Source organism: Polyodon spathula, chromosome 26, assembly GCF_017654505.1.
Source record: "Polyodon spathula isolate WHYD16114869_AA chromosome 26, ASM1765450v1, whole genome shotgun sequence".
Taxonomy (NCBI): Eukaryota; Metazoa; Chordata; class Actinopteri; order Acipenseriformes; family Polyodontidae; genus Polyodon; species Polyodon spathula.
The window spans coordinates 2549274-2565664 of NC_054559.1; the positions used below are offsets into that span (position 1 = coordinate 2549274).

At 39.7% G+C, this 16391-nt stretch overlaps 1 protein-coding gene across 2 annotated transcripts; it reads right to left on the reverse strand.

Moving 5' to 3' along the window:
* Positions 1-423: 423 nt before the first annotated feature.
* On the reverse strand, positions 424-15920 carry LOC121301101 (gastrula zinc finger protein XlCGF7.1-like). 2 transcript variants are annotated; one of them, XM_041230238.1, is made up of 3 exons: positions 15802-15920; positions 5056-5587; positions 424-2112 (listed from the first exon to the last, which is right to left on the reverse strand). In XM_041230238.1, the coding sequence occupies exons 2-3, from the start codon at positions 5569-5571 to the stop codon at positions 1744-1746; spliced, it is 885 nt and encodes a 294-aa protein (XP_041086172.1). In that variant the 5' UTR covers positions 5572-5587; positions 15802-15920; the 3' UTR covers positions 424-1743. The 2 variants fall into 2 exon arrangements, with proteins under 2 accessions (XP_041086172.1, XP_041086171.1); XM_041230237.1 differs by having other exon boundaries at positions 15592-15917.
* Positions 15921-16391: the final 471 nt, after the last annotated feature.

Sequence of the window (16391 nt, forward strand, 5' to 3'; positions counted from 1 at the left end):
TAAATACAAGAGTTATCAATTTTGGAAGATAAAAGTTGTTTGCTTGGATTCTATCCGGCGCTACAACATATCAATATTTAAGAAGCAAGTCAATAGGGATCCGTTTCCATCTGTATATTTATGATACTGAAATGACCCGTACAGTACTCAACGTTTTAATTTCCTTTCATGATGCAATCCTAGTTTTTGTAAGTGGAATGCACAAAAATATTAAATAAAAACAGTGAGTAAATAGTTTTTTTCATTGTACGTGCCCCATTTTTCACATTTATTTTATTTGAAGTGTTTATTCAAGTTAAAACCTAATGTTATTACTTTATGAAAATGTGTCTACTACCACTTTGTTTTTACTTGAAATAGACAAAAGATTTTACTGAAATGCTTTTTGTTTTGTAGTTAATTCACAAGAGTAAAGTAAGGCCTTTCTTCTGGGATATTTTTCAACTTTAATACAGTTTTACATATAATGGCTTTAACGTTTTAAAAACAAATATCCAAAATGACTATCTAAATCTTGAACGAATATGCCAACATAAAACTACCATGTTCTTCCCAGAATTAATAAATAAATGTTCTTCCCAGAATAAATAAATAGCAAAATATAAATAGGTATGGACCAATTATTTATTAGCACTCACCAAAAGATAAAGACAAAGAATATTAGTGACTGCTACTGCTGCTCCTCATACCTGGAACCTCTTTGCTTGAACCAGGGCATCAACATCTGGAGCAAATGGCTGGGCTGAGGATAGCTTGAAAATCAAGTTAAGTCGAGAATTACATTTTGATTTGTTGATGATCATGACGGAGAAAGCCTGCCACTTCGCAGGACACACTATTTCAGCAGCTTTTAGCAGCATTTCTTCAAAATCTCTCCATCAGAAAATGGTTTAGAAGAAATACTTATTTTGTGAGTAATCACAAAGCTTGCCTTAACAGCATCACTTATGCTACAAGCATTAGTAAACATCGATTGCCGCTTTTTCAATGACTGTGCTAATTCAGATTATCTTCACATTAAACTTTCCTGTATATTTACCATATTTCTTGCCATGGTTTGCTTCATAGCATCTTTTAATGTTGTATTATTGCATTTCCATTGAAAACACAACCTTGAAAGTAGCTTATTTGGCCTCTATATGGCGCAACAGTAATGTCCCGTTACTGTCTTTAGTTACCATTCTTTGAGTCGAGCACTGGAGAGCAAGTGCACGGCTATGCTTCGAGTAAATTATGGTAAGCCCTGCTTCTTTGGATATGTGCTTCTTGTTCATCAAGGAGAGTCTGAGGTACGAGGAGTGGGTGGCAGTAGAGGGCTGTAGCATTTGGTGGCAATTCTTTTAAATTGATGCGATGAGAAAGTGAATTAATAAACAATCTCTGAAAGTCAAAATCAACAACCATTTAATCAGACATAGTGAAAGAAAAATGTATACGAAAACAGACAGAACTGCCATTAGGTAAGTGGAGTAGTGATATGTTTGTTTACCTGTGATAAGGCCGTAGTTCCAAACCGTGGGGATGTCTGGAGATATCACCACGGCTCTGATGTAACAAAACCCACTGAAATGAATAGCATGGCAATCCTTACCATTGTATAATTCACGTTGTCTGATCTGTTATATTCCCCCCCCCCCCCACTGTTATAGTCACTCCCTATGTCTCTGGTGATATTTGATATCTGATCTTTTATATTCACCCCCCCACCACCACCCCTGGTGGTATTTCAGGTTGTCTGATCCGTTACGGCGAATCCCCCTCTCTCTGGTGGCACCGCTGGTGGTACTTTAGGTTGTCGGAGCAGCGGAACCTCTTTCCGCAGTCGTTGCAGGGGTAGGGCAGCTCGCCCGTGTGGATGCGCTGGTGCTTGATCAGGCTGCTCAGGTGCCGGAAGCTCTTGTCGCATTGCGCACAGTGGAAGGGAGTCTCCCCGCTGTGGATCCTCTGGTGCGACTTGAGGCTGCCCAGCTGGTTGAAGCTCCGTCCACACTCCCCGCAGCTGTATGGAGTCTCCCCAGTGTGAATGCGTCGGTGGATGCGCAAGTCTCCCAGCCGACGGCAGCTCTTCCCACAGTCCGGGCAGCAATACAGAGTCTCAGCGGTGTGGATCACCTTGGGGAGAGGAGGAGGATCAGTCCACTACATTAATAAACTACTTTTAGAACTGCTTTCACAGGCCCTGATTAGCACTAGTCTTCCTCACCTAAAGTAACATTCGATAGTCCAAGATTTTTAGTGCTAGTCAGGGTCTGTGAAACAGCCATTAAACTTTACATATTGTGAATGGTGAGAACCAACAGTAGTATCATCACTGGAGCTGCCATGCAGATCTCTGACAACAGTTTTTGAAAAATTGTTAAACATCACGAAACACTAAGGAAAGTTCAACTGTTTTTTTTTTGTTTTTTTTTTTAAACCAGGAGATTTACCCATTGAGACCGATACCTCATTTACAGGGGGTCTTGGAAAACAATGAAAAGAGATCAAAGAATACAACTGTAGCAGGGCAGGAGCCCTGCACACGAAGAGTCGGTTTTGTGTGCAAATATTATAAATTAGTGTGTAAATTGTTGTAATTAATTTAAGGAAGTACCTGATGCTCCTGGGATAGCCTGCCTACTGTGGATAATCAGCAGGTAGGTGCCGGCGTTTCAACTTCAACCCCTGTCTTGATCTCCTGCCTGTCACTCAGCAGCGAATGCACACACCCAGAAGCAAGACCCTGTTACATATGGTGGTAGTAGTGGGATTCGCTGCGTTTTGCCGAGGCAAGGCGGGACATCAGGAGGAGATCAAGACAGGGGTCGAAGTTGAAACGCCGGCACAGGCGCGCAGGATTTATTCACATACAAACAGAAAGTGAAAGTAAATACAAATGGTCATGTGACGTTACCAACGATGGTAACGCACAGAGGACTGCTACAGCAAGCTGTACAAAAAAAGTAATGCTAAATAAAACAGCACAAAAAACTATCAAAATAAAGGTGCCGTAATAATGGTGTGCGCTACTCCCTAAGACATGGAGGTCCCGCTTTATACACCTCACTCACTATATATTAGTAGGATTTACAATCCCTGAACTAATCTTTTCTGTTCAATCATAAACAAACCCCAACTTCCTACTACTAGCAGGGCCGTCGGCGGTTTCGCTTCTAATCCCGGGTCACTCTCACAGCGACCAGGATTACGCAGCCAGGTCTCCATGTCTGGGTAGCATGGACGATCTTTTGCCCATTGTCCGTGGCTTTGCAGCAGCCCCGAGGTGAACAAACAGGACCTCTTTATACCCGATGCCATGCTGGAACACACCTACCTGCTGATTATCCACAGCTGGCAATCACACACAGCAGGCAGGCTATCCCAGGAGCATCAGGTACTTCCTTAAATTAATTACAACAATTTACACACTTATTTACAATATTTGCACACAAAACCGACTCTTCATGTGCAGGGCTCCTGCCCTGCTACAACAATAAATAAGACATACAGTGCCTATAGTAAGTTAAGGGGAAAAGATTTTTTTACTGATAAAAAAAATGATATATTAAAAATACAAAACTGAAAGATCATAATTGGAGAAGTCTCCACCCCCGAGTTAATACATGGTAGAAGCACCTTTGGCAGCAATTAAAGCTATGAGTCTGTTGGGATAGGTCTCTACCAATTTTGCACACCTAGATTTGGCAATATTTGACCATTCTTCTTTAGAAAACTGTTCAAGTTCTGTCAAGATCCTTGGGGAGCACTGATGGACAATCTTCAAGTCATGCCACAAATTTTCAATTGGGTTTAGGTCAGGGCTCTGACTGGGCCACTCAAGGACATTTACTTTTTTGTTCCTTAGCCACTCGTGTAGTTGTGGCTGTGTGCTTTGGGTCGTTGTCATGCTGAAAGGTGAACTTCCGTCCCAGTTTCGGATTTCTTGCAGAGGGCAGCAGGTTTTTCTCAAGGACTTCTCTGTACTTTGCTTCATTCATTTTCCATTCTACCCTGACAAGTGCCCCAGTCCCTGCCAATGAGAAACATCCCCATAACATGATGCTGCCACCACCATGCTTCACAGTAGGGATGATGTTATTTGGGTGCTGCGCTGTGTTGGGTTTGCCCAAACATAACGCTTTGCATTCAAGGTGAGCTTTCTTGAGTAATGGCTTCCTTCTTGCCACCCTACCATAAAGGCCAGATTTGTGGAGTGCTTGGGATATTGTCACATGCACACTTTGACCAGTCTTGGCCATAAAAGCCTGTAGCTCTTGCAAAGTTGCGATTGGCCTCTTGGTAGCCTCTCTGATCAGTCTCCTTGCTCAGTCATCCAGTTTGGAGGAACGGACTGATCTAGGCAGGGTCTTGGTGGTGCCATACACCTTCCAGTTCTTAATAATTATCTTGACCGTGCTCCAAGGGATATTCAAGGCCTTTGATATTTTTTTATACCCGTCCAAGGGATATTCAAGGCCTTTGATATTTTTTTATACCCATTCCCTGATCTGTGCCTTTCAACAACTTTGTCCCGGAGTTCTTTTCAGGAACTGCTGAATTTATCCTCTAATCATGTGAACCACTACAATTTAACACAGGTGGAGGCCACTTAACTTGGTGTGTGATTTTGAGGCGATTGGTTACACCTGAGCTAATTTAGGATTGCTATTACAAGGGGGGTGGACACTTAATTTTCTACAAATTTCTAGAATATTTTTTCACTTGGAAATTGTGGGGTAGGATGTGTAGATAAATGAAAAAAAAAAAAAAAAAACTATTTTAATGCATTTTAATTCCAGGTTATAAGGCAACAAAGTGTGAAAATTTTCAAAGGGGGTGTAGACTTTCTATAGGCGCTGTATCTATTTGTTGATGTTGACTGAAGGAGGAGAAGCAATTTCCAAATGCAATCTTAAAACCAGAGAAGGAAATATTCACAAATAACATCTTCACACTAGGATGGAAACAATTCCTTGTCTACGTCAGTTGATGTGCAAAAGATAATTCTCCCGTTTGTGTTTGAACTCTGGAAACAGTCAAGGATTCTGTTTACCTGTTTAAACTTCCCTCTCTTACCTGGTGTGATTTGAGGTGCCAGTCTCTCTTGAAGCCCTTGCCACACTCTGTGCAGGTGTAGGGAGTGTCTGTGCTGTGGATGCGGTGGTGAGATTTCAGCTGGCTGTCTCTCTTGAAACTCTTGCCACACTCAGTGCAGAGATGCGGTGCCTCGCCTGTGTGATAGCGCGTGTGTTTCTGCAACGCAGAGAGCAGGGAGAAGCGCTGCCCACACTCTGGGCAGCTATGAGGGCCCCTGTCCAGGGCGGCCTGCCGTTCGGGGGCCATAGGTTGGTCCAGCTCCACGGGCTCCTCTTTAATGTGGACCGGCTCCGGTTCCTCGATCACGTGGACTAGCCCCAGCTCACTGACATCCTCTGCAATGTTGTCCCACTTTACTGGCCTGTCCTCTTTAATGTGGATAGACCCCATATTCTCCTCCTCCTCCTTTTTAACAGAGACAGACTCCACTTCCTCTGCCATGCTCTCTGGGTCTGTCTCTCCTTTCTCCTCCTCTTTAATATGGACCTGGTCCATCGGTAAAACTCTTCACCTGTGAGGTTCAGAATCAGAGCACAGAGGAATTTATTATGAGCCACATTATTCCATTTTTTTCTTAGCCTAATCTAAAATAATTGAATCTGTTCAGTCTTGAACAAAGAAGACTACGCAGCGACCTGATTAACCATTCAAAATTCTAAAAGGTATTGAAAATGTCGATCCAAGGGACTTTTTCGACCTGAAAAAAAGAAACAAGGACCAGGGGTCACAAATGGAGATTAGACAAAGGGGCATTCAGAACAGAAAATAGGAGGCACTGGAACGTGCCCCAGTAATGTTGCTGAAGCTGACACCCTGGGATCCTTCAAGAAGCTGCTTGATGAGATTCTGGGATCAATAAGCTACTAACAACCAAACGAGTAAGATAAGCCGAATGGCCTCCTCTCGTTTGTAAACTTTTTGTTCTTAAGTGTTCTTTGTTATCTGTCATTTCTTTAGTTTATTTTTGTGTTTCTATCGTGTTCCCGAAGAGATGACATCATCCATTTACTTTCCTTTCCGAAATCCAAACTAACACAAGCGTTTAATAGACTAACAATAGCTCTACCATCTCGGTAAAAGAAATAAACCGATAGTATTATCTTGGAAAATATCGCGGACGTGCTGCAGACACTGTTCAAAACAAACCCGACTCATCTCTTCATCTCCTCGTCAAAACAACCTGTCCAACACTGCCCGCCCCCTCGGTGGCTGGCCAATCACAAGGCCAAGTTTTTTTTTTTTTTTATTAGTATAAAACAAATAAGCATGTCAGTGACATTCCTCTGTTCATCATGGCTGTAAATTCAACTGCAGAGTAACAAGAAAGAGTCTGACTTTCAGACATGATGTGCAGATGTGTTCAGACACCCCGGGAATATTCTCTACGTTATGATGAAGACATACTAAATGTTAAGAAGAACAATGCAGTGACTAATAAGAAAAGGCAAGATACTTGAGTTGGAAAGGAGTTATTTTTTTAACTCTGGACTGCAGTTCGATGTAAAACTACCGTCTACTGTTGAGTTTCTGTGAATGGATGGAGTAACGTCAACATTTGCACTGACCATTAAAAGTACAACCAGGTATCCTTGTTTTGAATTATTTACAGGTTATTAAATAAACAAAGTAACTTGACTTAGATTCATCTGATGTCAGTACTTGATGGCTAGTTGTAATTAGTAATGTTAAACTATTGTAATGTAGAAATGTATTCTCTATTGTTTGGCCAGGATACAATATTTACACAATTAAGTTATAATTAAACAAATATAGAATATTTAGGTTGCTATAAGATAGGTGTTATTTTATTCTGAATACACTACAACAAAAAATTATTTGATGGTTTGCGCAATATTATGCTACTGTTACTTTGACTGGAAGAGTTACGCGCTGTGACGTTGCTGCTCACAGAGTTCTGTTTTTTAATTCAGTAAACAAAAGGAAAAACTTGTGCCTAAGGTAATAGGGTACTGAACGAAGAAATCTAGTCTTGTACATTGTACACTTTGCGAACCCGGCTAAACCTTACCGGCGTACATTGTTATGCTGTCTGCTTGTACACACGCATTTGCTTTTTACTCTTGGGAGCGTAAGGGACCAGAGTTCAGGTAATCGAATACACAAAAATGTTGCACCCTGTGTATTCAAATAGGAAACTACTCGCAATTTCCATCCCTAATCCTAACAATAAACAATATTCAGAACGCAAAATAACAATCCTTCTCAGAGCATTGTCGCCAGTGTAGCCTCTCCCAAGTCAGCGCCAGTCTTGCTGATTGATACCAAGATTGTAAATGGCATTTTTGACCTTAACATGTCGGATCCCAAGTCAATAAAGTAGCCAATTCGATCGCGTATCTGGGTGTTGATCGGGACATCTTACTGTGAGACTGGATATGATGCAAGTGAAGTGTTGAATTCACAACAAATAAAGATGCTGTTTTATTTGCAACTCTGGGAAACTGATGCCAAACAAGGCAGAACATTACTTTTTTTTAGTCATAAAAGCCTCCACTTTAATGTTCTTCTTGATTTTTTTTCATAATTACTTTTATTTATTGATTTCAGCGCTTTCCTTCTGGCTTATTGGTTGCTTAGTTGTAGAAAACCTGATTTGTAAAAGATTTAACATATCACAGGAACGAGTATCAACTCAGCACTTTGGTACGCAGTCTCAGATTCTAACTGTACAACGAATATGAAGTGCGGTGGGAAAGTTAGGATTAGTTCGTAGTTTTGTTTTTAATGAATGGTTTGTAAATCAGTTTTCAGCTTTTTGGTATACTGGCCCAATTTCCTGGATTCATAAAACGGAAGACATGTGCACTATTGTGACAGAAATACAATGAGTTCTAGTTGTAAATCTCCCTCTCGACCTGTGAGGGTGCTAAATAGCGAAAGGAGAAGTCTCTGGACGGGCTAGCCTGACAGTTCGTTTCTGAGGTCGGGAAGTCGGTCAGCCTGGATGGAAACAAGACTCTGTTGCAGGAACATATTGACCTGGAAGGTAAATGAGGTAGCAGCTGCAAGCAATAGACACAGCTGTAATAGTTTACCAAGGGGTCATGTGGGATAGCATAAAGGGGCCAGAGAAACACTAATCTTTTCCTTCGTTTGGCTTAAGACACAAGGAACCAGAAGGACCGGGAGATTGTCCCTTGAAAATAAGAGAAAGTATTCATGAGTGTTCTGTGTTTCTTTTGTCTGTTAGTCTGTGTTTTGTATAATCACCAGACAGCTAACACGGATCTGGAGCTGTCGCTTTCAGCCAGCACGAACTGGATCAAAAGATTATCACCCACCACGAGCACCCGGACTGGTGACAGTGTTCTGTATTATTGTGGGACAGATAAAAGACGCTTTATTATTATTTGGTTGTGCAGAACCAGTTGTGTTTTTCCTCTGTGCTTTAAACACGTGTGTATTGCCGGAAACTTATTGTTTGGTCAGAAAAGTGCTCAACACAGACTGAAGTGTTCCTTCAAGCAGTACTACAGGAGACAAAGATAGACAAGGAATGGAAGAGGCGTCATCACAGGCGCAGACAAGTATGCTTTGGGAAGGCACAGGTAGATGAGGGCACACAGACAGACATTTAGCCTATACATGCAAGAATATGTGAAAGAGCATGAAGCAATATATTTCCAACAATGAAGATGATGAACAAGACCAATAATGGCAACGAGTGCAAGAGATGAGAATGCAAGGCATTGCAGATCCAGGGCTGGGGTGTTGGAGCCTTTTTTTTGGTTGTACATTGTCAATGTTTTTTGTTGCAGATGTGACTTTTGAGCTAATAAGGGAATGGTCACAATGCCTTTGAAGTTGTACAAAGAGCGATGAAAAAAGAAAAAAGAACAATTGCGTGAATGTTGGGCCCCAGCACCTTTCCAACTGTGCCTATTTGCTTGATGTTTGACAAGGTTGCCCCAATTGCTTCTCCTAACTTGGGCTTTTGTGTTTGATATCACCACTTTAAACAGCTGTTGTGTTTTTCTAACTTGTTTTTTTACATTGACAATGTTTTTGTTACAGCTATCACTTTTTTGTTTACTTGATCAAATAACACTATGTAACACAATTTTTGTTCCTGGGTAGTAAGTGTTATTTCCTAATTGCTTATGCCTCAAAAGTATAGAAAATGGCTATTATTCCCCACAAACTTTGCTTTTGTAAGCAGGACAGTGATATTTCAAAATATCACTATTTCCAATGGGAAAACGGGCAAATGTGTGTCTTTTCGTTCACATAAAGTCAGAAAAAAACAACATATGAATCCAAAATTAACATGTATTTATATTAAAGTAATACAAAAATGACTACAAAAGATTTAGAAGTGAGTAGTTTTTCGAGATTTACGATTATAAACATGTTGCTGTTTATAAATAAGAACTCAACTTTATTATGAATATTGTGTTATTATGTTTTAAGCAACATACTACGATAGTGTTCATTATATAATTGTTTGTTTATTTGTGTTAAAATGTTTAGTAAAACGTGACTTACTGTTTGACCTCGTTAGTACAACCGGCCCCCTTTGCTAACGACATCTTCAGTCTGGGTCATAACCAAGTATAAATCTCCACATTTTTTATTTCTAAAGATGCAACACATTTCAGTAAATTCAAACGATAAACTTCACATCCCACGCAGAAAGAGAACACAAACGGAAAACACCATTAAGTGGGGTTGGCACTGCATGGGAGATGACAGGAGGTTTCAGAGTTCCTGTCACATTTTTCTAAGTATTATTTGTGAATGCTTATTTACCATTGCTACATCCTGTTAGAAAATTGCCTTCCTTGCATTTTTTTAAATTATTCATTGTTTAATCATGAAATCACAATTTACAAGATTACACTACTATACTCCTCCTGGGCTCTGCCATAATAGGGTCACACAACTGTGATACTGTACGTCGACTGGCTAAGTGGATATGACGGATTTTGCTAAATTAGCCTGGCGTATAGTTATGAAAAGAAACGTCATTTGAGTTGTATTTAACATAGTGTATATAGTGTTTTGAGGACAAAGGACGCTGAACATCAGAAAGTAGGCACTGTGAAACAAATGATCCTGCTTTAAACTCAGCTTTGGTGAAAATATAATATATACACATATATTATATTCCTGATTGTGCAGCTGCATTTGTGCCATATAAAAATGAGAAACATCATCCGTGTGTGTGTCCCCTTCTGTCTGCAGTTATTGTTCTTATACAGTTCTACGGTTATGCACCACACAGCACTGTGAACATGGTTTATATTTTCTGCACTCTTAAATTAAGGACAGTTCACACACTAGTACAGCCAGTTTGGTCCGTCAGCCCCATTGACTCACTCATATGTGTTTGTGGGTCCCGATGAGACAGACATTCGGACACAAATAAGCCCTGTATGAAGCTAATTTGATATGAATCATATGCAAAGTTTGAAATGTGCGCATGGATTTCAGAACCAAACAATAATAATGAGAAAGCATCTTCGAATTCAATTAGATAACTTCTCTGAGCACTTTGTTGGCTTTTTTGCATAGCTGTTTTTAACTTGAGTCAAGGTATGTGATTAATAAGGACAATTAAATGATATTCCTTTCTGAATGTACAATACATCTTTTCATCTGCAACCGGCAACACAATAGGGGAAAAACAGCTAGTTTATTTACTTATTATATATAAGTTGCCACACACACCCACAGCCACAGACAGCCCTTCCTCACCCCAGAGCACTACTCTGCCTCTCAAGGTAACATCCACATATTATACAAATAACACCGGAAGGGTAATGCATTTAACAATATTGGAACTTTACAATAACTAATAATGAAATGCAACAATAATAATTCAGCTTTCCCCTACCATATTTCTCACTCCCAGCATCCTCTGCTACAGATTAACTTAAGTGAAGAAAACTGGCTCTTAGTATGGCACTCCATTCGCCAACAGGTGGCAACATCGAGTCAGTCCAGCTGTGCCCATCACAATATAAACACGTATTAATTTCTACATTTATTTAAAAATATTTCTAAATGTATTTATTCCTCCATGCATTTGTTTAAATCATTTATCTATTTCTACCAAATAAATCATTACTTTATTTTTAATTAACACTAGAACCGCCACGGTAGTCATTTGGACTTTTTCACTTTTAAAATTTAAACTACTCTGCGTGTTAAAGATCAGCGGTTGTCTGTTCTTGACTTTTGCTAAATAGTTATAGTAAATATCCTGCTGGCGTTTGAAAGACAGAATCGCAAAAACAAAAAAGTTATAAGCACTTCTACCTAGAACCGCCAAAAGTAGTCATTTTAACGGTATGTTACATTACATGCTTTTGTCAATATAACCTACAATACGCTATTTTGTATATGTATACAATCCTGTTTGTTATCTCTACCTCCTCCTAGTTTACAGCAGTATGTATTTGAATAAAATATTGCTCTTGAAGTCTAGATATATATTATCCAAATCTCTATTGTAATCTTATCATTTCCTTGGAGAACTACCGTCTGGCTGTCGACGTGAGCATAAAGTCTGCTGTCTTATAATATTACTATTACAAGAGTTTTTTGAGAAATCTTGATACTTTTGCATTTTTATTTTGAGAGCAACTACAGATATATTTGCATTGGCAGCAGGAATTTGTAACGACTTCACTGAAAACAGCATTGCCTGTTTCAAGCTAAACATAAAACAATACATGGACAAGCAGATGTTTCTGACAAAATCACTGTGTTGGTGGACACAATACATGTCAAACAAACCTGTCAAATTTGGGATCAAGTTTTGGCTGGCAGTGGACAATACCCCTACCTCTGCAAAGATGAAACTCGTCCAGCTGGTCAGAGACTGGGTGGCAATGTGGTACTTTAGGCAGTAACCGTGCTTAGGAAAAGGGATGAACGTTACCAATGACAATTTTTATTTCACTGTAATTAGCAAAACAGTTGAAGGGGGAAAAAAAAAAAAAAAAACACAGCCCGATTGGAACAGTAAAAGCGAGAAGAGAGTTTCCACCATCTGTGCAAAACTCTGTGAAAGCAATCACCGGTGTCCAGTTGCTGTATTTTACAATGTACTGGACATGGCAGCTGTCAATTTCTTCGTTTTGTACAATGAATGCACAGGGGAAAATATCTTATGAAGCCAGCCACAGAGCTTTGGCAGAAACATTTCAATCAGAAAGCTGCAAAGAGGCAGGGAAACGCAGCTCAACCATTATGTGGTAAATCCACACAAGCTGATAAACGTTACATCCGTGTGGATTGTGCTAATATGGGGGCTACTTTGAAGTATGTTCCCTGAATGCACATTCCCGTTACACAATGTGAACAGAGTTATTTTTTCATTATAGTAATTATTTCGATTTTACAGTTTTGTATGTAGGCCTACATATAACCAGTTTACAGCTGGTTACACAATAGTTTCTTTTGAAATGTTTATTTTATTATAGTTTTCATTTTTTTAAGTCGTGCTATGCTGTAGGCTAATGTGAAGGAAGTGGTTAACATGTAGAAAACAGAAAGTACTTATTAGAGGAAAAACCTCAGAATGGAGTGTGGTAACCAGTGATGTACCACAGGGATCAGTATTAGGTCCTCTGCTATTCCTAATCTACATTAATGATTTAGATTCTGGTATAGTAAGCAAACTTGTTAAATTTGAAGACGACACAAAAGTAGGAGGAGTGGCAAACACTGTTGCAGCAGCAAAGGTCATTCAAAATGATCTAGACAAGATTCAGAAATGGGCAGACACATGGCAAATGACATTTAATAGAGAAAAGTGTAAGGTACTGCACGCAGGAAATAAAAATGTACATTATAAATATCATATGGGAGATACTGAAATTGGAGAAGGAATCTATGAAAAAGACCTAGGAGTTTTTGTTGACTCAGAAATGTCTTCATCTAGACAATGTGGGGAAGCTATAAAAAAGGCTAACAAGATGCTCGGATACATTGTGAAAAGTGTTGAATTTAAATCAAGGGAAGTAATGTTAAAACTGTACAATGCACTAGTAAGACCTCATCTTGAATATTGTGTGCAGTTCTGGTCACCTCGCTATAAAAAAGATATTGCTGCTCTAGAAAGAGTGCAAAGAAGAGCGACCAGAATTATTCCGGGCTTAAAAGGCATGTCATATGCAGACAGGCTAAAAGAATTGAATCTGTTCAGTCTTGAACAAAGAAGACTACGTGGCGACCTAATTCAAGCATTCCAAATTCTAAAAGGTATTGACAGTGTCGACCCAAGGGACTTTTTCAGCCTGAAAAAAGAAACAAGGACCAGGGGTCACAAATGGAGTTTAGAAAAAGGGGCATTCAGAACAGAAAATAGGAGACACTTTTTTACACAGAGAATTGTGAGGGTCTGGAATCAACTCCCCAGTAATGTTGTTGAAGCTGACACCCTGGGATCCTTCAAGAAGCTGCTTGATGAGATTTTGGGATCAATAAGCTACTAACAACCAAACGAGCAAGATGGGCCGAATGGCCTGCTCTCGTTTGTAAACTTTCTTATGTTCTTATGTGAAAAAAAAAAACCTTGTTATTTTTGTAAATAATTACTTTGCTTTTACAATTGTATATGGGCATACAGCAGTTTATATATATATCTTTTTTGAAATGTTTCTTTTATTATAGTTTTTCATTTTAATACATCATGCATTATATGCGTGAATTTTGAAAATAAAGTATTTTATGTTTATTTTTTCATTTAAATACGGTGTTGCTGCTATGCAAATATTAGATATGATGTTCACAAATAAATCTTTTTAGTTGTATCTGACAGATCCAGGATCAGTAAGAGAAAAATACAGAAAACGATTTTCAGAATATAATAGTACAAGGTTATGGCTAAGGTTAAGGTTAAGGTACAGTTACGTAAGGTTTGCCTATCTGGACTATTTTTCGTTTTTTGTTTCTCTCACTGATCCTAGATCAGTACTTGGGGCAACAATCTGCCCGGAGCACCACATTCTACCAAAAGGGAAACCAGATATTTTGAAACAGGAAATAGAGCATTTCTAGAATCAAGCAAAACCTTTGTTTTCAGCAAACCATGGTAAAAAATAAATTTCTGTGATGTGCTGTTTTAAAATATACATACATTGTTTAATATAAATGGTGTGGATCTCAAACTGCTTGCAATCCCTGGTTTATTTTGACGCTGACCAACATGTGGAATCACATGATTGTTAGATGTCTAGTTATTTAGCGTTTCTGTTTGAATAGTCACTACACACTTAAAAAAAGTAAAAAGGAAGAGGAAGGAGAATAACAATTTTACCTTAGTTTGACTACTTATCTCATTGTGTATAAGAGGTATTTACGTTTTTTTTTCACATTTGATGCAAGAAAGTTTCAAACTTTAGGTGCTGGTACAGATGGTAATTTAAGTGATTTAGTTTTCCGCTGCAACATGGTGAAAACAGCAAAACTCTTGGAGCTGCACAGAGACTCACAGTATTTTCAAACAAGTTTTTCTAACGTGTACGAGGAACTACCATTCCTCTTAATCACGGTAGTTTCAGACAAGTTTTTTTTTTAACTTGTTCTCTAGATAGATAGATAGCTAGACAGACAAAAAAATACTAGTTAAATGTAACCGGCCCAGTCGGGCCTGTGGTGCTTCATAACTACAGGCCAAACTGCGACCTCCACTGGCCCCAGGCCTCCTTGTCAAACCCTGGGCAAGGTGACTCCATACACCCCCAGATTCTGACAGTAACTTGTGTGGAATCATTTTCTGTTGCAAATTTCATCATAAATCGGATAATCGTGCTAGATTATACCTCCCAGCAGGGTATTAATACATTTGTACAAGGTAAAGGTGTAACAGCAATGCTGCAGCCAGACACATTGACACAAACAATGAGCCACAAACAAACATAGCCATAGATACACTAACAGACAAAACACAAAAACTAACACACTGAGCCACAGACACATAGTCTAGACACACTGACAAAGCCACAACACACATAGCTAGCCTAAAACACACACACAGTCTGACAATGACAGAGCCACACACAAATAGCTAGCCTATAAACGCAAATACAAAATCCCACACAACCTGACAAGCAGGCACAGCAGTCCTACAGTTACTATAGGCATGGTGAACCACATTCTCACAGCGCCGGCTTCTGATTGGCTGAGCCATTAAAGGCCACACATTCAGGGCCACAGCAACCTCCTTCGAGACAAAATCCCGACGTGGCTGAGTGATACCAGGACAAAAAGCCACAGAGGCACAGAGCACTGCACTCGCCTAGATTTATGGGTGTTTAAGGGCTCTGGGTGAGCATGTTACTGTGTATCCTCAGATACTACTGTGACCTACTTAATGTAGAACTCGGCAGGTTGCTAAATTACCAGTGCAGGTACAGCAAGTGCAGAATTTAAAGCTTGTAACGCGGCCTGGACCGGTAAACAAAACACTCACACCCGCAACATAGAGAGTTTAACGGGGTTCCACTTGCAGGCAGGTCACATTCATTTTTTTTTTGTACTTACCCTTTTCTTGAGTATTCTTTGGCATCTGTTTTCTTTTTCTTTTTATTTTTGTGTGTTTCTATCGTGTTCCTGAAGAGCTGGCATCATCCGTTCACTTTCCTATACAAACTCTGAAGTAACAATAAACTAACTATCGTTTCGGTAAAAGACATAAACAGAAAATATGATTTCTGACAATATTGCAAACACTGTTCAAAACATACAACCCACCTCTCCGTCTCCTGTCCCAAAGCAACCTGTCTTACACCGCCTGCCCTCTGGGCGACCGGCCAATCACAATGCCACGCTTAGATACTGGCAGTGGACAGCCCAATCAAACTTCCAGGCTGGGGCAGGTGTTTCGCGGCAGCCAATAACTTGCGAGGTGCTGCTCAGGCACAGCCACCATGTTTGTAATCTCGTCCGCCTTGTTAACCTATCAGTGACCGGCCAAAGGTGTTTACATACAATATTTATATTGTATATTTAATTTGTTGTAGGTGTCGTCTTCTTCTTCTTAGGAAGTTATACATTATCATGTTTGTTGTGCATCTGTTCATATTGTTTTAATACAATAATAAAAGTCGTTTTGCAGTTATTCTGACAGGGTGGGATTATTTTTGAGTGAAAGCGCGATTCAGGGTCACGAGATGTACCGAGTAGAAACCACGCATCTTAAAACTGCACAGCGTGCGAATGTGATTAGCTGGCTTCGTTGTCAGTTGCTGAGTTCTGACGTGTGATTGGTCAGTAGCGGGAGGGAGGGGACGACCGTGTTGCGTTTTGGGAAAGATCGTTTTGTTATGTCCACCGCTGGTTCC